The following is a 20,892-nucleotide window of genomic DNA, read 5'->3' as shown; positions in this document are numbered from 1 at the left end:
ACCTCAGTCTAGTCAAAGTAAATCCTGTTTGACTTTGATGCTCTTGCTTATTACCAGCTGCAGATGTTTACACCTCTAAACAAACCAACACTGGCAGTAAAATGAACTCATGCCGTTCATATTTATACTGTTTTCAGCCGGTTGGAGGGACTGGCTGCTCTTCATGTTCACATAAATAATGATTTATGAACCAATTATTAAAATAATTGTCAGCTAGTTTAGTAATCAATTAATTAACTGGAGCGTAAAGCCTCAAAGATCATTTTCTGAAAGAACACCCAGAACATTAAATCAAAACAGTACAAATAAATCTATACATTTTACATGTAAGATGAAAAAACATTGTGATGTATATATATTTATATATATACATCACAATGTTTTTCATTGTGATACATGAAACACATTTACATTTCATATAAATGTGTTTGTGTGTCTGTGTAGTCAAATGCATAAAGGTGAGAGCAAATTAAGTCTGAATCCTTCCAGCCGACTCACGTCTTTCATTATTAATAGCAGATTAATTCTTGTTCAGTTTCAGGCAAAATCAACTCAAGTTTGGAACCAAACAGTTTTTATTGATCATCTATAATCAAACAGCAGTGTGAGCCTCAGCTACTGCTTCTTCTTCACCACGTGAGCGCAGTCATATTTTCCTCGAACCACAGTGAGTTTGACTCCGGGCAGGTCCTGGGTCCTGCCCCCCTGCACCAGAACCACGTTGTGCTCCTGCAGGTTGTGTCCCTCCCCAGGGATGAACACCACCGCCTCCTTCCCGTTGGACAGCCGCACGCGGGCGCACTTCCTGTTGGCCGAGTTGGGCTTCTTGGGCTTCCGGATCATCGTCTTCAGGACGACGGCTTTGAGCTGCGGCCGGCCGAACGTGGCGCCCAGAGTTTTAGGGGGAACCTTGGGCTTCCCCTGGCGGTGCATCTGGTTGAGAGTGGCCATGGTTCTGGAGAGGAGCGGCCCGGTCCAGGAGGAGGAGAGCCGGGTCGCTGCAGACACACAGAGCAGAACGAGAGCTGTTCATGTTTAACTCAGAAGAATTCTTCATCACAAACACCTCAGGGAAAATTGTTTCAGTTTCCTGGGATGTTTCTGTCCAGAGCAGAAAAACTTTTTCACCTTCAGCCTGCAGGAAGAAACTCACCGTGGATCAGCAGCTCCAGCGCCGGTCTGAGGCTCCAGAGGGACATTCCTGAAACTAAAACCATCATAAACTCAGAACCGGGATCAAATCAAAGACAAATCCAAACAACACAGGATTAAATCATCTGCGAGTATCTTGGTTATCCTTTATTCCTAATATCCTGACATTCCTCATCTCAAATTCTCGCTCCAGAAATATTTATCCAGAATAGAGTAAATCTGACGGATATAATCATTTCAGATTTGACCAAAGCTCATTTCAATTCCGGTACAGAACCAGAACCATAAGCGGTGGAGTCAGATTATTCCTGCTTGGACTCATTGCCGCATGTCATGTCTATATATCTCAAAATTAATTTCAGTTCACACATGCCGAATTATGAAGAAACACCGACAGAATTTAAATCAAGTTATTTTCTAAAGTTTCCTCTGGAGCATTTTATCAGGTAAAGACGCATTTCTCTTCCTGGAGTCTGGTTAAGCTAACCTCTGTTAGCTTTCCGGTGCGGAACTCCGATGTTTTCTTCGTCTAAAGCTACAAACCTGCTCAGATGATCCGGAACAACCCGTCCGAACCGAACACTACTTAGAATCCAGAACCTGATAAAAACATTTCATTTAACACTTAAATGACGGACATCACGCTGCAGCGCGAATGACAGGATGTCCTTCATAGGGTAAAGAAGCGCTTCCGGTGCGTTTAACGACAAAATAAAAGACGCAATTTCAAAATAAAGGGCTAATTTTCTTAAAAGGCTCGCGAGATCAATTCAAGTTAATATCAAAGCTGTTAATGCTGATGTAAATCTGTTTTGAGTACAAATAGAGCAAATGAAGAGTTACTGGCGTGATATTTGAGATTAAATTGATGAAATATTGTTTTATAAAAACTTGAAGTGGAAAATTTACTGCAAGAAATTTGAATTCTATCTGTTTTTCCTCATCTGACTGGAGACAGGTCAGTACATCACAGGACAGAACTTCAGGTTATCTGGTCTTATTATTGATCAGATTATCAGCTTTGAGAATCTGATTGGTCCAGACTTATAAACACCAAGGACCAGCTTTCAAAGTCCATCTAATCATTAAAGTCCGTCCCGATAAGACCTATTAGTTCACAGTCAAAGGTCTGCCCCTCCATCAGCAGATCTGTATCAGGAACTGATGCTACTCATTAACCAGGGTCTCCTGCACAGGTGAGCACCAGCCAGGCGGCAGGCAGTCGCAGTGAGGCTGAAGATGAGGCTGGAGATTTTCCTCGTGCTGATGGCGGCGAGCGGCGTCGGCGGGAAGCCGGTGAGCAGCAGGGAGGAGAAGAAGACCAAGCTGCTGCTGGTGTCGTTCGACGGGTTCAGGTGGGACTACGACCAGGACGTGGACACGCCGCACCTGGACCGCATGGCCCGGGACGGGGTCAAGGCCAAATATGTCACCCCCCCCATGATGACCATGACTTCGCCGTCACACTTCACCACCATCACAGGTCTGAAGCGCCGCTGGACGGCCTTAAACCAAACAGTCCTGCAGATTAATTAGATTACTAGCAGCTCTGCAGTAAAGTCAGGAACAATTAGTTATGAAGAAGAAGAAGAGCTTTGTCAGTCCTCCAGGGGGGAAACCGACATTTCAGCTCAGAGCTACAGAAACCAAACATCTTAAGTTCTGGGTAGACGAGCAGCGAGGCTGCAGCACGCAGAACGCTTCGGAGAAAATCCCGTTTAGGAACCACATGTTGGTTCAAGTCGTTTCTTCTGTCAGTCAAACTTTTTATTTGGGATGTTTTTAATTAAAATCAATAAATAAATTGCGCTTTTGTCATCGAGTCTTGAACCCAGAAATCCTCCTGAGGGCAGTTGGCGCTTCACCTTCTACTAATCTACAAAAATTGGCATCAAGCGTTTTGGTTTGTGCAGCACAAATTTTAAAGATATTAATAAAAACATTTCCAGAGGTCATGAAAGGTCAACCGCCCTCAAACGTCTTCAAATCGGACAAAATTGGTGTCAATCGACTCGACTATGTTTGAGCAGTAAAAGTTTTGTTTGTGCTGCTTTTTATTAGCATCTTTAAAATGCTAATGAAAAATGAACATTTTTGCTGCACAAATGTTTGACACTGAATTTATTAGATTTAGAGAAGGAGACCAGCTGGACTCTGAAAATGATCTGGTTCTGAAGCTCTGCAGATCAGAACCAGCTTACAGGATAAGAAATATAATCTAATCATGCATTCCTAGATTATTTCTGGATTATTGAGCACTGTCAGCTGGTCTGGGTTGTGTTGATCTTCCTGTCAGTAAGTGGAGGTTTATGGCCGCATTAGATACGATCAGATGTTTGCCAATTCCTTGCTGATCAAACAGGAAGTGACGGTTTTCTTCTAAATGCGACTCTTTGTTTCCTGCAGGAGACGTGAGAAGCATCTGAGCCTGAATCACTCAGGAAAAACCTGGATTTTCACCTCAGGAGACTCGAAAATGTTTAAATCAAGAAACTTTCTGGCTTTATAAGAGTCATACAATTCCAGCTCTTTAAAAAAATTATTTCTGTGCAGAAACATTTGCTGAAGTATCTGTTTTTGTTTAATGTTGCCCCTTATTTTAAAAAAGGCCATAAGCAGCAGATCAATATGAAATCCATCCTTCTGAAAACGGATTTGATATCGTTTAAAATCGTTTTATTCACGCCGTCCAACAGAGAGAATAAGTTTAGTTGTGATGAACTTTGAACTCACTGCTGCAGACACAACATTGTAAACATGAATCAACTGAACTCCAGCAGGGGGCGCCGTTTGCTGGCTGAAAACTCCATCACACCCATTAAAGCAGCCCTGACTCACTGAACTGGTTTGACTGGGACTGAACTGCTGCGTTAACTGGGTTGTGTGTCGTTAAGTTGTACACAAGTTTCAATTTTACATGATCACTCTTGAGATAGACAACAATTATCATGATGATTCCTTCAGGGGCAGTGAAAGAAGCATAATGTTTGGTTTCAATCCCGGACGAGCCCCCAGTTAGAGATTATGCTGAGTCACGGTGAAAAATGGAGACTGAACACCGAACAATGATGCAATTAAATATTTAGTAAGCAAAATAATATTTAAACTAAGTATAAAAAATGTGACACCTGGTAAATCTTTAAATGTCCCAATTTACCTGAATTCGATCTGATCACCACTGCTTCACTGAACAGCCAAATCTAACCACCAGATGGCAGCATAACAGTGGACCATACAGACGTTTCTGTTGATTTTTCTCCCGAATCACAGAGCTAAATGTCTCCTCTCAGGTAGATGGATAGAAGACCACGAAGTTGTCCACAACTTAATGTTCAACGAAACAACAAACCTGAAAGTTTCCTTCAAAGAGACCCTGAAGAGGTCGGAGTGGTGGGACAACGGAGTGCTGCCGTTATGGATCACGGCTCAGAACCAGGCGAGTCGAGGCGAGCCGGACTGCAGGAGCTCCAAATGTGACGCTAAACCAGTAAATCAAACTGATCTCCTTCTTTCAGGGTCTGAAAACCGCTTCGTTCTTCTTCCCGGGAGGCGCCGCCACCTACGGGGGTCAAAGGGTCAACAGAGTTCAGCTGGCAGAGCCCGGCCACCCTTACACCAATGAGACAGAATGGCGTGAGAACATAGACACGGTTCTGAGCTGGTTCGTGGAGGAGGACTTCGACCTGGTGACCCTGTACTACGGCGAGCCGGACTTCGTGGGCCACAACAAGGGGCCGGACCACCCGGACAGGAAGACCGTCATCCAGCAGATCGACCGCACCGTCGGTTACCTGCGAGACGCCATCAGCCGGCACGGCCTGGACGACAGCCTGGACGTCGTCATCACCTCAGATCACGGCATGACCACCGTCAAGAAGCGGCCGCTGGTGGACGAGATCGTCCTCAACAAGTACCTGAACCTGATGGAGCTCGCCAGCTTCGAGATCCTGGACTACGGCGGCTTCGGCATCGTGACGCCGCGGCCGGGGAAGGATCAGGAGGTTTACGACGCTCTGTCCAACGCTCCCAATCTGACCGTCTACAAGAAACAGGAGATCCCGGAGAGTTTCCATCTGGGGAGAAGCAAGCGGCTGCCTCCCATCGTGGTCGTGGCGGACCTGGGGTTCAACCTGAACTCGGTAAGGCTCGCCTCAGGTTTGGTTCTTCACCAAAGAATTGGTGCTAGGAGCGTCAGTGTGGGAACAGTCCTGGCCCCGGTGGTGTTGAAGAATTGTTTTATTATTAATAGAATAGAATAGAATTCAACTTTATTGTCATTGCACTGTCACAAGTACAAGCAACGAGATGTAGTTTGCATCTATCCAGAAGTGCTCTACGAGATATAGATATTTATTTACGGATGTACAAGACTATGTATGTATGGACTATAAGGGGTTATAGCAAGAGATATAGATATTGTGTATAAATATAAATATGGGAGCTATATGCACAGATTATACAGAGTATACAAGAATGTTAGGGAATGGATTATATATATATATATATATATATATATATATATATATATATATATACACATATATAATTAATACGTTGCTCCTTGGCTTCAGAAACATTCAGTTATCGTCTCCGTTCTTTGAACGACTTCCGGTTTATTGCGCTAATATCGCTAGTGACGAAGTCATCTACAAGACCATCGAGATGATTCTTTTAGCTAAAGTCCAATACTCATATTGAAGTATTTCATTATCTACTTTCAGCAACCTTTAAATCTGAAGAGGCAGTGGGAAAACTTCTGTTAATCTGCTAAAAGTAGAGCTAATTTATGGTTATTTTACAACAGATTACAAATCAATAGTGTTCCTAAAGGCTACTTAAGACTATTTAAGACCATTATGAAGGAAATTTAAGACAATTACAGAAATGTACAAAAGTGGATTTTTGTATTTAATTACAAATAAAATGTGCAATTTAGCCGTAAGGTCCATAGTGCCAATCCTTTCAGCCCAGAATGAACGCAGCATCAAACGAGCTGGAACAGAAGTGAGCCAATGGGAGAGACGATCTTTCTTCTTCAAACTGGTGATTAGTCTGCACTTAACTCATTAAATATGAAAAAACAACAAAAGAAACAAAACAAAACGCCAGCTAACTAGCTAGCAAGGGTTTATTAGCAGGTAGTTAGCGGTAGCCTCAACCGCTCCAGGCGCAGAACGCAATGAAACGTCTGCAAATGACTCAAATGTTGAAAAATAAAATTGCTACGACAAAATTTAAGACTGGTGATTAACGTGTTTAATTTACATTTTAAATGAATTCAAGACATTTTAATTTCTTACTTTTACACAAATTAAGACTTAATGTGTGGACACCCTGTCAAAGTAAAATAATGAGAAACAGATTTAACTAGCTAGCTGGTTAAGGGATTATTTTATTCAAAGTAAAATAATTAAAGCTAGAGGGACTTTTAAACGAGTGACTGCATAAATATTCACTCAGTATTTAAAGCGCAGATGGAACTTTGGTTCAGTCATAGCGTCAAACTTCTGCTAAATTTTAGCTTAGCTAAAACCATTTAGCTAACTTTGGAAACGTTTAGCGCAATTAGCTTCCACTAAGATCATTTTCCAGCTCAATTCTGAAGCACTAATTTACTGGTTTAGAAACTTTCAGTTGAATAAAGTTAAACATCTGTGTTTTGGTTTTAAACTGTTAAGAATCATTCATGCTCTTATTTTGAAGTCCATTTCCTGACCTCACAGAAACAGAAACAGAAATTCAGTCGTTCAGGTCCAGATCTCATTTTAAGGACTTTCTGTTGCGTTTGACATTTAATTAAAGATAAAATCAGGAAATCAGTTTTTTTTTTAGGTGTAAAATTGTTCAAATGGAGTTTCTGGTTCCAGAGCAGCAGGTGAGGTCAAAGGTCACCCTGCCTCTCTGTTTCTCAGAGGTTCATCGTCTACGTGAACAAAGGCGACCACGGCTTCCACAACGGGGAGATGGACATGAAGACCATCTTCCGGGCCGTCGGACCGAGCTTCAAGCAGAACTTTGTGTCCGACCCATTCGACAGCATCCACGTCTACCCGCTGCTCTGCAGGCTGCTGGGCATCCAGCCGGCGCCGCACAACGGGTCGCTGGGGGTCACCGAGGTCATGCTGCGGGCCGCAGGTGAGTCCGCTCCGGCCCACCAGAACTACAACCAGAACCAGAACCACAGATTAACCCGGGTTTGTCTGCAGGAGAATCCCAAAGGTCCGGTCTGTCTGCCGCTCTGCTGCTGACCGTCCTGCTGGCCAGAGTTCTCTAACCGGGCCAGAACCGCTCACCTGCAGAACCACAGAAGACATCAAAACGGACCAGAGGTTCTGGTACCAGAATGCTCCGTCAGGATTCTGCATGAAGCTTCTCCATTTTTCTTTAAAATCTGATGTTTGATTAATCAAAGCATTTGGACCAGAACCAAACCAAACAGAACCAAACTGACCAGAACCAAACAGACCAGAACAGAACAGAACCAAACAGACCAGAACCGAACCAAATTGACCAGAACCAAACCAAACAGAACCAAACTGACCAGAACCAAACAGACCAGAACAGAACAGAACCAAACAGACCAGAACCGAACCAAATTGACCAGAACCGAACAGAACCAAACTGACCAGAACAGAACAGAACCGACCAGAACCGGCCTGTCAGCTCATCTGGATTCAATAGTTTACAGTTTTTACACTAAACATGAAACTGATGAATAAATAATAATTTCAAACATTCGTTGTTTATTATTAATTTTGTTTCATTAAAACTTTTGATGCTCTTCTAACAGAAAGTTCTGGTTCTGGTTTCTTCCTGTTAAAGCGAAGTGGTTCCTGTCCACCGTCGCCCCCTGCTGGTCCAGAAGTGAACGACTCAAATAGAAATATTTATGATCAACAAGAAATTATTTTTCATGAATTCTGCTTTTAATAACGACCAGCTTTAAAAGTAACTTCAAACTATAATTCTTCATTTTCCATATTTATACAAACGACTGGCTTCATCCTACAAAATCTATTTTCTCTTGTAATTAATTTTATTTTAAAATATGAACATTAAAATAAATTTTTGTGTAAATTGTTAGCTTTCATAATAAAACATTTTGCGTTCAATTTAGAAGATTGTTTTGTGTTTCTAGGACTTTTATTTTGGAAAACATTGCTGAAATAAACTGAACTTGATGCAGAAATTAGTTTTTAAAGTGCGTCGCGAGGCGTGTTGTGATTTGGTGCTTTACATCTGCAGCCGCTTCACCAGGACGCGACGCAGGCAACCCGCCGCCATCACCAGAGCGGCGGCAGGGGCCACGGCAGGTCCGGGTTGGGTCCGGTCGGATCGGGTCGGGTCCGGTCCAGAGCGTTACCTGCTGGCCGTTTCTGAACACAGAAATAAAATGATCTCAATCATCAGAAACAGGAAATAAAATCAGTTTCCTGAGGCAAGTCGGCTCCAGACCTTCAAATCAGACAAAATTGGTGTCAAACGTTTGTGCAGCAAAATGTTTTATATCATTTTAAAGATGTAAAAAAATGTTTCTAGAGGTCATCAAAGGTCAACCAGCCCCCCCTCCCCCCACCTTCTTCAAATCAGACGAAATCAATTAACTCGACTCCAGTTGTGTAGCTTTCATTTTGAAGATATTAATTACAATGTTTCTAGAGGTCAAAGGTCAGTGAACATCAGTTCATGCTGGATCTGTGAATTTCATTTGAAATTGTTAAGTGCTAACCTACAAACATGAATAATTTAATGTTAACGTGGATGAAATTCGCTTGGTCTCATTTAGAATGAACTGGAACAAAACCTTCCAAAATAAACCTGTATTTCAGTTTCTGATCACCAGAGGGCGCTGTTGGACAAACTGTACTGTTGAAATATGAACAATAGGACTAGAGCAAAACATGTCTAATCAGCTGTTTCCAGCTCAATTTCCTGATCAACAGTCATCATCAACACGACTTCAAATCAGTGCACAAACTAGCAGAAACTGTTTATAAAAGAAGGCGGGCTGGTTGACCTTTTGACCCCTAAACTTTAATTAATATCTTCAAAGCCAAAGCAGCACAAATGAAAAACAATTAAATTAAATCAATAAATTTAAATGTGAGTAGGGCCAGGAGAGTGGTTGACCTCTGATGACCCCTAGAGATCATTTTTCTTAATATCTTTAGAATGATAGCGGCACAAACAAAAATCTTTGCTGCACAAACGGAGCAAAAAAGTTTGACACTAATTTCGTCTGACTTGAAGAAGGAGGGGGCCAACTTCACTCAGGTGTGTCACCTACTGTGTTTACGTCACAAATCTACTCCACCAAGGTAAAAAAAAACAAACTACTTCCTGTCTTCGTCTTCTTCGTGGTTTCCTCCAGAAATCACTTCCTGTCTTCGTCTTTTTCGTGGTTTCCTCCAGAAATCACTTCCTGTCTTCGTCTTCTTCGTGGTTTCCTCCAGAAATCACTTCCTGTCTTCGTCTTCTTCATGGTTTCCTCCAGGAGTCACTTCCTGTTGGTCATGTGACTCATGATGTGGAAAATGTTTCCTCCCAACTGATTTATTTAAAAAAATTACAAAGAAACTACAAAACATCTGCTGAGGTTTAACCTACAGGCAACATGGTGACACACACACACACACACACCCACACACACACACACACACACTCTGAAGTGAAATCAGCATGATAGATTAAATAAAACGTCCGTTCCGCGTTGGATCATGGAGGAGAAGCAGAAACTGAAGGAGAAATAAATATTCGTCCTCTGAGTTCGCTGGCCGTCGGCCAATCAGAGCACAGCGGTGGTCTGGCAGTAAAAACATAGTAACCTGAGGATTGTCCGTGTGAAACGATGAGGAAATAAAAGTCATGTCATCAGAGAAATGCAGCACAGCCAGGTGGAAGCTGATTGGTCCTCCGCCTCGTTCAGGCCCCGCCCACCTCGCCGTCCCGGTGGAGGATCATAACGCCGTCTCAGCGTCCACAAACCTCCGTCCGTCCTCGCTCTCCATGCTGATCTGGATGCTGGGAAGTTTCTCCTGACTGGACAGCAGAACCATTTCAGACCAGTTAGATCTGAGTTTATTGATTATTGATCAGGAATTGATACCAGAACCTCCTGGACCAATAGGGGCGGCCGCAGGCGGTGATGTCATCATCACCTCTTGCAGCGTTTCAGAGCCTTTCCTCCCTCAGAGTTCTTGGAAACGGATTTCCAGATTCCACTTTTGGCCATTTCATCAGAGATGTTGACTTCAGACGGGTCAGACCTGCAGGACCAACAGAACCAAAACCAGAACCAGGTCAGCGCCTGCAGCAGAGCGCACTCAGAGGGGGCGCCGTGTTCGACTCACCTGTCCTTCAGCGACTTGATGGGGAACTTCAGGATGCTCTGAGGCTCGTCCTCCGCTTCCTCCATCATCCGCTGGGCGTCCTGCAGACAGCCAATCAGAACGCAGAGAAAATCAGAACCAAAGCACCAATCAGAGCTACAGGACCAATCAGAGCCAAAGGAAAAATCAGAGCTAAAGGACCAATCAGAGCGCATCACCTCCTCCTTCTTCTTCTTGTCGTCGTCCTTCTTCTTCTTGCTCTCAGGGATCAGGTCGTCCAGCCAGCTCAGCTCTCTCTTGGTGAAGCAAAAGTCCAGAAGCTTCCGGATGAAGACGAGCGCCAGAACCTGCAGGGAGAGGCGGGACGGCGGTGAGCGGCGCCGTTCAGGCGAGGAGACGGGCGGGGGGACGCCGCCTCACCATCATGGGGAAGATGACGGCGGCTCCCGACGCCTTGATGGCCCAGAGGATGATGAGGCAGGACAGCTGGACGGCGGTGAAGACGTGGACCTTCCATAGCGGGACATAGCGCAGGTAGATGAGGTCCGGCTGGTGCTTGGCCGGCATGCCGAACAGCTTGATCCGGTCAAAGAGCTGCAGGACCAGGAAATGTTCAGAGGAATGCAGGATTTACTCAACTTTACTTTATTAATGTGACACAGCAAAAACTTCTGGCTTCAGTATTATTATTATTATTATTATTAACATTTCTTTGCACTACTCACCGAGTAACTTCAGTATGAAAATATTTGATTATAAAATATCTTAATTTGCATGTAACTTTATAATATATCGCGGACAATATGATATAAAAATATTAAATCACTTATTGGTTACCAAGAACTTTAACATTTTCACCAAATCCTGCTTTACTTTGACCAACAGCAAAAATATGTTTTAGAGGTTCGACTCCCAGAGGACAAATCTGGAAATAAATTAAAAAGACAAAAAACAAGAAATGAACCTGGATGCCTTTGAGTGACGACACTCCCATGTAGAGGAAGACTCCATAGAGGACGGGCATCGGGATCAGCTGGGGACCAACAGGACACGTTTGTTACTGAGTCCAGCAGAACGTCCAGCAGGACGTTCTGCTGGACGTTCTGCTGGATGTCCAGCAGAACGTCCGATGTCCAACCAGATGTCCACCTTGAGCGCGGACGTCATGAAGACGGAGCAGCCCATCAGGATGAAGATCATGAATCCCGTCACTCGTTGCTCCCGGATGCCCAGGAACTTGGGTTGCTCTCCCGGCGCGGCGCAGCCCGACTCCACCTTCAGGCTGTTGACGTGGGAGATGGAGAGGACGGTGGCCGCCACGAACCAGGGCAGGCCCAGGATGGAGCAGACCCCCAGCATGACTGCCACCACCAGCAGGTCCAGGTGGTACCCACAGCCCTTCTGCAGGGAGGCACACACCGGGTCAGAACCACAGAGACCCGTACCGAGACCGGACCGCGGCCACGAGCCGCCCCACCCACCTTCAGCTTGTTCTCCTTCCTGTTGATAATGATGGCGGTGATCTGCTGGTCCATGAAGATCAGGATGGTGCAGAGCAGAGCGGGGACGGCGGCCGCCAGCAGCGTCCACCAGGGGTTGGCGCCGAGTGGCGAAACCAGCCAGGACCGGTCGCTGGTGGTGGGCTGCAGACAACCCAACAGACGCCATTACAACCCAGTGGACCCTCTTAGAGGAAGGCGGCCGACGCCAACAGAGGGTGACCGACGAAACGGAGAGCCACAGACGCCAGAGGAGGGCGACCAAAGCCAATAGAACCCTATAATGGTACCTAGAACCAGATCCTCATCCAGATTATTCAGGAGGGAAGAAGACGCTAAAATGTACAAATAAAATTCGCAGCTTATTGCTCATCATACTGGAAATGGCTCTTTACAGTCGTAATCCCCTTAGTGGCTAGCGTTTTAGCACAGAGTGCATGTAGCATCGCAACAGAAGTCAGCTAACTGGAGACACATTTGCATTTAACCTATGATAGATGCAAAAGTGCTAAATAGCTAGCTAGCATACAGTAGCCTCAACTGCCACTAAGTAATATATTAAAGGCCAACATACATTTTTCCAATCAATTTAAAACTTTTTAAAGACTTTAAGGAAGTGCGGACACGCCTCTGAACCTGAAGGTGGATCACCTCGAATCGCTCCGGGACTTCCAGCTTGGGAGAAGGAATTCCCACCAGGTAATCCAGCAGCACCATGACCATGATGGTCAGGAAGACGGCAAAGTCACTGATGGTCGACCGCACCTGTAGACAGAACCAGCGGGTCCGTGAAGCAGAACCAGCAGGTCCGTGAAGCAGAACCAGCAGAACACAGAGGTACTGACCTTGGTGGGGAAGTATCTCTTGGTCTTGAACTTTTTGAGGAACGAGGAGAGGAAGAAAGTGGCGAAGAAGAGGATGACGGACCAGAAGAGGACGTCTGGGACGAAGGGTCCTTTTTCACTGCAAGCCGACCCGATAAACTGTCCCTTCAAGTCCCGACAAGCCTGCAGACACGGACAGGAGGGTTACAGGCCGCAGTCCCTCCGGCCGCCACCGGGGGCCGCTGGTTGTGGACCAGCGAGCCATACCGTCACGTTCAGCTGCTCCCACTCGATGCTTCCTGCTGTCAGGTTCCTGCTGCTCCAGATCTGCTGGACGTCGGCCGAGGCGTTGGAGGGAGAAGAACACCGACATCTGGAAGAGATGCAGACCGGATCAGAACCACCGGGCCGCTCCAGAACCATCGGACAGAAGGCATAAATCGTTTAAATAAGTACATTTAAAAATATTTATGTAAAGAAAACAGAAAAGAAAAATTTTAAGAAAAAACTAAAAACGTTTTAAAAATTAAAGAAATATTTTTAGCAATAATTTTTAAATTTTATTTTAATTTAAGAAATTAAATAAGAAAAAAGAGAGAAAACGAATAAAGTAAAAACTAAAATCAGTAAAAAAAATTTTTTATAAAAATACAATAAGAAATTAAGGGAAAAAAATTAATTTTATTTATTTAAAAGTAAAAGAAAAAGTTAAAGGAAACAAATGCATTAAAGAGTGAAGGCCCGCCCCTCACGTGGAGAAGGTGAGGTTGTTGAGCTGGTTGTGCAGGTTGACGGGGAACTTCTTCCCCATGTTGACCAGCTTGGCCAGAGCCTCGTAGATGAAGATGATGCAGATGAGGGCGGCGAAGGCTTCCTCGGTGAAGCGGGTGATGTAGCAGACCAGAGAGCTGGCGTCCGTGGCAACCAGCAGGACGCACAGGAAGGCCGTCCACAGCCCGATGCTCGTCCGCAGGGACAGGTAGGACAGACCGTGATTCCTGGGGACAGACAAAGAGACGTCACACCTCACCAGGACGCCATCTTGGTTCTTATGGGTTCAGAACCAGAGCAGCCAACAAACCAGGGGTTTATGTAAGAGTTATGAAACAGATTTAAACCTCAAACAAAAGGATTAAAAGTCTAAAAGCTCCAGAAAATAAACAACAGAAGAATTAAATCCTAAAAGTTCTGATAATCTGTGACCCGTTTGGCTCTGCGGCTCTTATCCAACAGCCTGAAGGCTCAGAAATGAAGCAGCCAGCAGGGGGCACTGCGGTTTGGACTCACTCGCAGAAATGGAAGAGGATCTTCTCAAACACCAGAACCGGGCCGGTGCTGCCCAGGATGGTGAGTGGCTGGCCGGCGAACAGGGAGTAGGCCACGCCCGTCATGGACGCCCCGAACAGAGACTCCATGGTGCCCTGCAGAACCGAGAGGAGACGTTACTGCTGAGCACACCGCGGGAAAAACATCAGCAGGTCCCACAGAGCTCACTAATTCTGTTCAAACATTTTATAACTTATCTTTTTCCACTTTATTATTACTACTACTATTTATTTAATTGATCTCTGTTAGCTCAGTGTTTTTCAAAGTGGGTGCCACCGGAGGGCGCTGTGGGAGCCTCAGAAAACCATAATATTTTATCTAATAATAAACTTTTCTACCACAGAACTCATGGCCATCTAAAGCCAGAAGGTTAGCATTTATGCTAAATGGATGTAAAAATAATGGATTAGTGAATATAAAACATTCTGACGTTTACATATGTTGTCGCATTGACTGTGGGTTTGCTGTGGGGGTCACAGGTCAGAGTTTGGGAACCTTACTATGCTGCCCTGGGTGGCCTCCCCCAGCAGACCGCCGAAGGTGACGACAGGCGACATGCAGGCGCAGTACAGGAAGAGGACGGATGCCAGACACTGTAGACTCAGCGCGTCTTTGATGTCACTCCAGTAGAACGGCGCTTTCCTCCGAACGTCGTTCACCAGGCCTCCGAAGATCCTGTTGGATTAGATCAGCGTCACCTGAGCATCAGACACACACACACACACACACACACACACCTGCCCGTCCGCTGCAGCTCTGGGCCCGTGTGATGCTCCGTCTCCTTCACAGCCTCTGAGCAGTGGGCGGAGCCATTAGGCTGCGCCGCCGTCTTCCTCTTCTCCTGCAGACACAGATGGACGGTTGAAAACACGGATGTTGCTGCTCTTAAACAGAAATATGCTAAATTGGAAGTTATAACCTTTCTAGCTTAGCGCCGTTTTAGCATAAAACAGAATTATGCTACAAAAATGTAATTTCTTCTAAAATGGAAGTTTTGCTACAGCAGAAATAATGCTAGCATTCCGCTTTAGCATATTTCAGTTTAATGCTGAAACATAAATTTAGGATGAACTTGCTAGCATAATTTCCGTTTTAGTCCAACTTCCAATGTGTTAAAGCTGCAGTATGTAACTTTAATAAAAATATGATTTTTATGTATTTGTTTAATCTGTCACCATGTCATTAGTTTGTTATGAGTCAGGAATCTGTGAAAAGATCGATCTCCACGTAGACAGACTCAACAGTTTTATTCTACTGCAGCTTTAAATGGAAGTTATGTTAGCAGGTTTATAGTTTCTTAATTTTGTTGTAGCATAATTTCACATAATGCTAAAACAACTTCTGCTAATTCATCATAACTTTACAGGGCGAGTTTCTGCCGACCCTCCTGGGCCTCGCTGGGCCGGTTCTCACCTGAGACGGGACGTTTTTCGGAGGTTCGATCCGGATGCTGGGGTCCCACTCGCCTGGCGGCAGAACCGTGACCTGGTCCAGGAATTCGTCGATGCCGGACAGCAGGTCGTTCCTGTCCTTGGCCTTGTACGCCACATCATGGAAGACCTGCGGCAGAACCGGGAGGATAGAGAAGGTTCCTCTGTTTGGGTCGCACCTGAACCAGACCAGAACCTCCTGCGTCGCTCAGCTCACCTCGTCGGTCATCAGTGTGGCGATGGAGCGTCCGATCTCATGGTACTGCAGGCCTTTCCCGAACGGACCAAGCAGCAGGAACAGAAACCTGAAACAGAACCGGAGAGACGCTTCAGAAGCAGCTTCTGGTTTCACTGTGTGGGTTTGAAATGGACCGGAGTTGCCATGGGAACCAAGCCAGCAGGTTCTGAGCTCACCTGGTCGGTACCGGAACCTCAGTGAGGCCCGTCAGCAGCACGGCCGGCGCCAGGCGGACAAAGGCGATGATGGGCCGCTCCAGGAAGTCCACCTCTCCCACCAGGACGTTGGAGGCTTCGGCGCCAGGCGGGATCTTCTTCATAAAGTTCATGTCCACCTGGAACAGAACCAGAACTCAGACTGCTGGACCGGATCCTGGTACTCCTGCCACATTACTCCTGTTCCAGTCAGAACCATGAGCCCCTTCAGAACCGGAGGAACTCAGCTGGACTTTACGTCCGCTGAAATCATTTTGACTAAATAACATCTGAAACAGGAGGAACATGCCAGGGACTACTTTCAGAGGCGGACTGATACGGCTTCAGATGGAGTTCTGTTGGGTCCAATCCGTCCCAACACCTCAGATGTAAAAACACAACGTTTGATTGGTGACATCAAAATCACAGCCGACAACAATCACTGAAACGACAGCGAGCATCGACCAATCACAGAGCACCAACCACGACACAGGCCTCTGATTGGGCGACGGCTGACTTACTGCGGGCTTCCTGTCGGCCGCCGGCAGCAAACACACACAGTTACAGTCCTGCAGAGAGACGAGCCATCACCCTCTGACACACACACACACGTTCTGATTGGACCAGCCCTGGAAGGTCCCAGGTTCTGATTGGACCTGCAATGGAAGGTCCCAGGTTCTGATTGGACCTGCAATGGAAGGTCCCAGGTTCTGATTGGACCTGCAATGGAAGGTCCCAGGTTCTGATTGGACCTGCAATGGAAGGTCCCAGGTTCTGATTGGACCAGCCCTGGAAGGTCCCAGGTTCTGATTGGACCTGCAATGGAAGGTCCCGCCCCCCAGAACCACCCTTCAGAGTTTAAATACAGAAAGTTGGACTTTGTCCGACCCAGATATCGTTCTGATTCCATCTCCAGTTTTTCCACCATCCCAGTTTAACTGAGGATTTTTTCAGCTGATGGTTCTGACCCGGTGGAATAACCAGAACCTTTTGGATTTAACCAGTCTCTCTGTCGAATCGTAGGTTTTTCTGTCTCCCACAGCTGGAGAACTTCCTGTTTTCTGTCCAATGAGAGCCCAGAGAGCAGAGAGCCACGCCCACTCTCCTTCCCTCCTGTCAGATTTCAGCTCTGGTTGGTTCTGGAGAACCCGGACCTGAAGGCAGTGTTAATCTGTCCCTGTCTCGACCCAGAAGGTTCGGATGATTGAGCTTCAGGATTCGGTTCCATTTGGGTTTCTGGTTCTGATTCCAGAAGAAGCGGGAATCGCCATGGCAAACAGTGACTCAGCAACTTTTTCTTTCTTATTTTAAAATGTTTGCAATGACATCAAGAATCAAGAGTAACCATGGCGACAAATGCAGAACGACTGGTGAAAGTGAGTCTACAAAAAAACAAAACAAAGCTAACATCGGGTCTGTCCTTAAAAATAAAACTAAATGGAGAACAGAATTATGATTCTACTTCAGAGTTGGTACAAAATGCCCGAAAATGCATTAAAAAAATAAAAACCCAATCCGCCGTCAGTCGGCCTCCATTTTGTAACAGTACACGAAACGTTGCCATGGAGACGGGACGAGCACAGAAAGCACCAAAACAGAGGAAGCCACGAAAATGAAGGATTCATTTGGTTTTTACCAACAAAATATGAATACTTATGTTACTAATATAAATATATATATATAAAACAATTTTCAAACAAATTTTCCCCAAAACTCAGAACTGAATCAAAGATTCCCACTAGCTATGGAACCGGGCCGCCAGAACCGGGCCTGTGCTGCTCACCTTGCTGAAGTCCACGGTGCTGTTCTCTCGGCTGCCGGCGCTGATCCGGCTCTCGCTGATCTTGTTGTCCAGGTTTCCTGGAGCCGACTGCGGCGACGCCAGCAGCCCTGCAGAAAACCCACAGTCAGTTTCACCGGGCCAGAACCAGAACCAGAACCTCTTTCAGTCCACTCTGGAGACACTTCAGTATTTATTCATTAAATCTATTCTACATGTGCAGGGGCCTCATGAATAAAACACTGCGCAGTTTTCACACTAAAACTTGGCGAAGGGAAAAATGTATTAAAGTTCGGCAAACAAAAAAACTCTGAAGCATAAAGCTGTGGCCGCGCATGTTTCCTTTATTAATTTCTTTATTTTGTGTGTGTGTGTTAGCTTATTGTCTGAGGATAAATGTCATGGTTTAAACACTAAAATATTAAAATCATAAAATCATGGGGTTTGATGCTTCCTGGTCTAAATAACGGAATCAGATTTCAGTGGATTTAGTGAGTTTTGACTCTTTCTAGTTTATTATTGTCCACAGGAAAAGTTTCCTGGCTGCTGCACATTTTCACACCACTGAAAAAGTTTACGTATATTTACTCAAACTTTGATGCAAAGTTAATTTTTATACATGCCGACTTGTGCGTAAAATATGGCGCCGCACATTATTTGTGCGCAGGCTTTATGCATGAGGCTCCTGATGATTTATCATCATTCATCTTTTCACCAGAACCAGTTTGAGTTGAACCTCATCTGAAGGTTTGGCTCTCAAAGAATGACCTTTGACCTGATCAGGTCGGATGTTCACTTTACACACTAGTTAAAACTTTTTAACTTTATTCTCTTAACATTAAATTATATTAGAATGATTTCAACTCTACTGCTCTGATACTTCGTCTGATCCAACAGCCGACATCTGAACACGAAGCTCACAGGGCATGCAGTCACACACACACACACACACACACACACACACCCACACACACACACACACACACACACACCCCAACACACACACACACGGCCCAGAGTCCGGTTACAGCTCAGTGGACTCCATGTCAGGGCGCTGAAACGCTCGCTCCACCTGACTCCTGAACTTTAAACCAGAGCAGAGGGACCGGACCGGACCGGACCAACGGGGTTTGGGCTGAGTAAGGGGAACCGGTCCAGGAAGCAGCTGACTCTGCTGGCCGTCACGCTCTGACTACTTCCTGTTCGCTTCAGAGCGACCTCAGAGATGACGAGTCAGCGCTCCGATCGGTTAACAGACCGGTTCTGGTCGATACTGAGCAACTCCAGCGGCTCATTAATGGACCGGTTCTGGTTCGTCTTGTGACAGTTGCAGCTCTGAAGTTTAATTTGGCGGGTCAGGCAGTAGTACTGTCTCTTTAAAAGCTGCAGAGCCCTGCAGTCTGTGAGGGAAACCCCGTCAGCTCCACTGCGGTGTTCCTCAGGGCTCGGTTGTTGGACCCGTTTGTTCCTGCTGGACTCCACCTTCAGAACCGACACTCAGACTTCCTGCTACATTTACACCAGCGTTCACACGCAAACAGAGTTATTAGCCACAAACCCGAGTTCTAGCAGAGGTCAGTGGTCCAGCTGGCAGCTTTCCTTGCTATGAAATTATTTTTGCCTTTTCATAAATTTTCATGCAGCACCGATGAAGAGTCAGCCTGGTTCTGGTTTTCATCAGTCCCACAGTCGGAACCACAGAACCACCAGAACTGTAGTCCTCTATCCATCCAGTCACTGGACCTGAATCAGAACCGGGTTGGGTTTAGCAGAACCAGGCTGCTTTTCCAGACCAGCTCTTTAAATTTTAACGAGGACTGAAAAACTGAGTGACAGGTTGTTGCTAGGTAACCAAAGAGAGACAGAGTGAGCTGATGCTACCCAGTTAGCTCGGCTCGATGCGAGAGGTTTAGCGGCTGAAGCCTTTCCTCTGCCTACATCTCCCAGAATGCCGTGCGGTTCTGGAGTTCAGTGAATATTCTATAAATATTCTATCAGGTGTATTATCGCTTCATGCTGATCATGTGTCAGTTATTGATTTATTGTCCAGCCCTCAGCTAATCCCAATCAGTGAAGGAGGTTCGTTGGTCCCCAGATGACCTCTGACCCCAGGCCTGGTGTTAGTAGCAGCAGCTTCATGCCTCTTATTGCCTGTTTGGCTCTCAGGAGCGCCATCATCCATGTGAAGGTGCTGCTCCTCCTCCGGAGGGAAAACCACCACCTGGATCCCGGCTCCGTCCGCCAGCGTCTCCGGCGCCGAGCGGCGGCGCAGCGCTCCTCCTGAGGGGGCGGGGTCCAGAAGGGGCGGGGCCAGACCCGGTGGGCAGGGCTCCGACAGGTGGCGCTCCTGGCGGTACAGGGTGGGCGTGTCGGGAGGCAAGGAGGCGGGGCCAGAGAGGAGGCGACCAAACAGGAAGGGCGCCCGCGGGGAGGGGGGAGGGGTGGCGGCATCGAAGGAGAACTGGGAGGAGCGGCGGAGGAGGGAGAGGCGAGAGGAGGACACGCCCTCCCCTGGAGAGAGGAGGGACAGGAAGAGACGCTGACATCAACAGAGTCACGCTAACCAGCAGGAGGCTCTGGGTTTCCATGGAAACCACCTCACTACCCATTACTGGGATAGAAGCAGCGGGTTTGGACGTCAGTCAGAGACGGAAAGCGTTTCTACGCGTCAGCATAATCAGGAATTATGACTTTATCCCAAAATTATCACGACTTTCTTGCACTTTATGACTATTCTCTTATTACAATTGTTCTCATGAACAACTTTATTCTCGTATTGTAGACGATGTTGCTGTAATATTAATTATTCTCATATTACGACTTCTCACAGAACTTTATTCTTGAGATGAAAGAACGGTTTTTTAGCCTGAACCTTACATGCGCAAAAACGTCTTGCTGGTATTTCTAAAGCAGCGCCACAAAAAAATGATTTCTTTGCAAAACATCCAAAATCAATCGTGACACCCTGGCGGGACGGAGCAGGATGACAGTTTTTGCTTTTAATTATATTTATAAATGACATAAAAACCGTTTAATGCTAAAAATGTTCATATAAATAGAATAGAATTCAACTTTATTGTCATTGCACTGTCACAAGTACAAGCAACGAGATGTAGTTTG

General features: G+C 45.9%; 3 protein-coding genes across 7 annotated transcripts in view; 1 reads left to right on the top strand and 2 right to left on the bottom strand.

Annotated features, from left to right (window-relative positions):
* Positions 1–552: 552 nt before the first annotated feature.
* mrps12 (mitochondrial ribosomal protein S12) lies at positions 553–1,864 on the bottom strand. Of its 2 annotated transcripts, none has more exons than XM_032557852.1 (3): positions 1,696–1,864; positions 1,154–1,207; positions 553–998 (listed from the first exon to the last, which is right to left on the bottom strand). In XM_032557852.1, exons 2-3 carry the CDS (start codon positions 1,197–1,199, stop codon positions 616–618), a joined length of 429 nt encoding a protein of 142 aa, XP_032413743.1. In that variant the 5' UTR covers positions 1,200–1,207; positions 1,696–1,864; the 3' UTR covers positions 553–615. The 2 variants fall into 2 exon arrangements, with proteins under 2 accessions (XP_032413743.1, XP_032413744.1); XM_032557853.1 differs by having other exon boundaries at positions 1,154–1,209; positions 1,644–1,859.
* A 458-nt stretch (positions 1,865–2,322) lies between these two features.
* On the top strand, positions 2,323–7,623 carry LOC116716877 (ectonucleotide pyrophosphatase/phosphodiesterase family member 7). 2 transcript variants are annotated; one of them, XM_032557838.1, is made up of 5 exons: positions 2,329–2,635; positions 4,443–4,588; positions 4,668–5,291; positions 7,065–7,287; positions 7,359–7,623. In XM_032557838.1, exons 1-5 carry the CDS (start codon positions 2,392–2,394, stop codon positions 7,424–7,426), a joined length of 1,305 nt encoding a protein of 434 aa, XP_032413729.1. In that variant the 5' UTR covers positions 2,329–2,391; the 3' UTR covers positions 7,427–7,623. The 2 variants fall into 2 exon arrangements, with proteins under 2 accessions (XP_032413728.1, XP_032413729.1); XM_032557837.1 differs by having other exon boundaries at positions 2,323–2,635; positions 7,065–7,623.
* LOC116716868 (sodium bicarbonate cotransporter 3-like) overlaps positions 6,043–20,892 on the bottom strand; it is a 33,650-nt gene continuing 18,800 nt past the window's right edge. For 2 of the 3 annotated variants that reach the window (XM_032557817.1, XM_032557816.1), the window contains exons 7-25: positions 17,776–17,882; positions 15,975–16,132; positions 15,778–15,865; positions 15,544–15,690; positions 14,868–14,971; positions 14,631–14,805; positions 14,092–14,225; positions 13,557–13,802; positions 13,072–13,177; positions 12,826–12,987; positions 12,632–12,745; positions 11,963–12,124; positions 11,631–11,882; positions 11,446–11,514; positions 10,902–11,075; positions 10,700–10,828; positions 10,503–10,582; positions 10,311–10,418; positions 9,686–10,191 (exon numbers count right to left, since the gene is read on the bottom strand). In XM_032557817.1, coding sequence (XP_032413708.1) covers positions 10,110–10,191; positions 10,311–10,418; positions 10,503–10,582; positions 10,700–10,828; positions 10,902–11,075; positions 11,446–11,514; positions 11,631–11,882; positions 11,963–12,124; positions 12,632–12,745; positions 12,826–12,987; positions 13,072–13,177; positions 13,557–13,802; positions 14,092–14,225; positions 14,631–14,805; positions 14,868–14,971; positions 15,544–15,690; positions 15,778–15,865; positions 15,975–16,132; positions 17,776–17,882 — 2,597 coding nt within the window. In that variant the 3' untranslated portion in view covers positions 9,686–10,109. Of the gene's footprint in view, positions 7,313–8,389; positions 10,192–10,310; positions 10,419–10,502; positions 10,583–10,699; positions 10,829–10,901; positions 11,076–11,445; positions 11,515–11,630; positions 11,883–11,962; positions 12,125–12,631; positions 12,746–12,825; positions 12,988–13,071; positions 13,178–13,556; positions 13,803–14,091; positions 14,226–14,630; positions 14,806–14,867; positions 14,972–15,543; positions 15,691–15,777; positions 15,866–15,974; positions 16,133–17,775; positions 17,883–20,892 lie in introns of those variants that run through there. The other variant, XR_004338643.1, reaches the window with a different exon arrangement.

Source organism: Xiphophorus hellerii, chromosome 3, assembly GCF_003331165.1.
Source record: "Xiphophorus hellerii strain 12219 chromosome 3, Xiphophorus_hellerii-4.1, whole genome shotgun sequence".
In the NCBI taxonomy this organism is placed as follows: Eukaryota; Metazoa; Chordata; class Actinopteri; order Cyprinodontiformes; family Poeciliidae; genus Xiphophorus; species Xiphophorus hellerii.
This window is presented reverse-complemented; position numbering and strand designations above follow the sequence as displayed.

What these genes read in the sequence shown, in the direction of transcription:
- mrps12 (XM_032557852.1), bottom strand. Translation starts at nt 1,199, where the DNA reads ATGTCCCTCTGGAGCCTCAGACCGGCGCTGGAGCTGCTGATCCACG. An exon ending in GCTGGAGCTGCTGATCCACG is followed by an intron (nt 999 to 1,153) that starts GTGAGTTTCTTC and finishes GTGTGTCTGCAG; the next exon opens with CGACCCGGCTCTCCTCCTCC.
- LOC116716877 (XM_032557837.1), top strand. Translation starts at nt 2,392, where the DNA reads ATGAGGCTGGAGATTTTCCTCGTGCTGATGGCGGCGAGCGGCGTCGGC. An exon ending in ACACTTCACCACCATCACAG is followed by an intron (nt 2,636 to 4,442) that starts GTCTGAAGCGCC and finishes GTCTCCTCTCAG; the next exon opens with GTAGATGGATAGAAGACCAC. An exon ending in TGGGGTTCAACCTGAACTCG is followed by an intron (nt 5,292 to 7,064) that starts GTAAGGCTCGCC and finishes TCTGTTTCTCAG; the next exon opens with AGGTTCATCGTCTACGTGAA.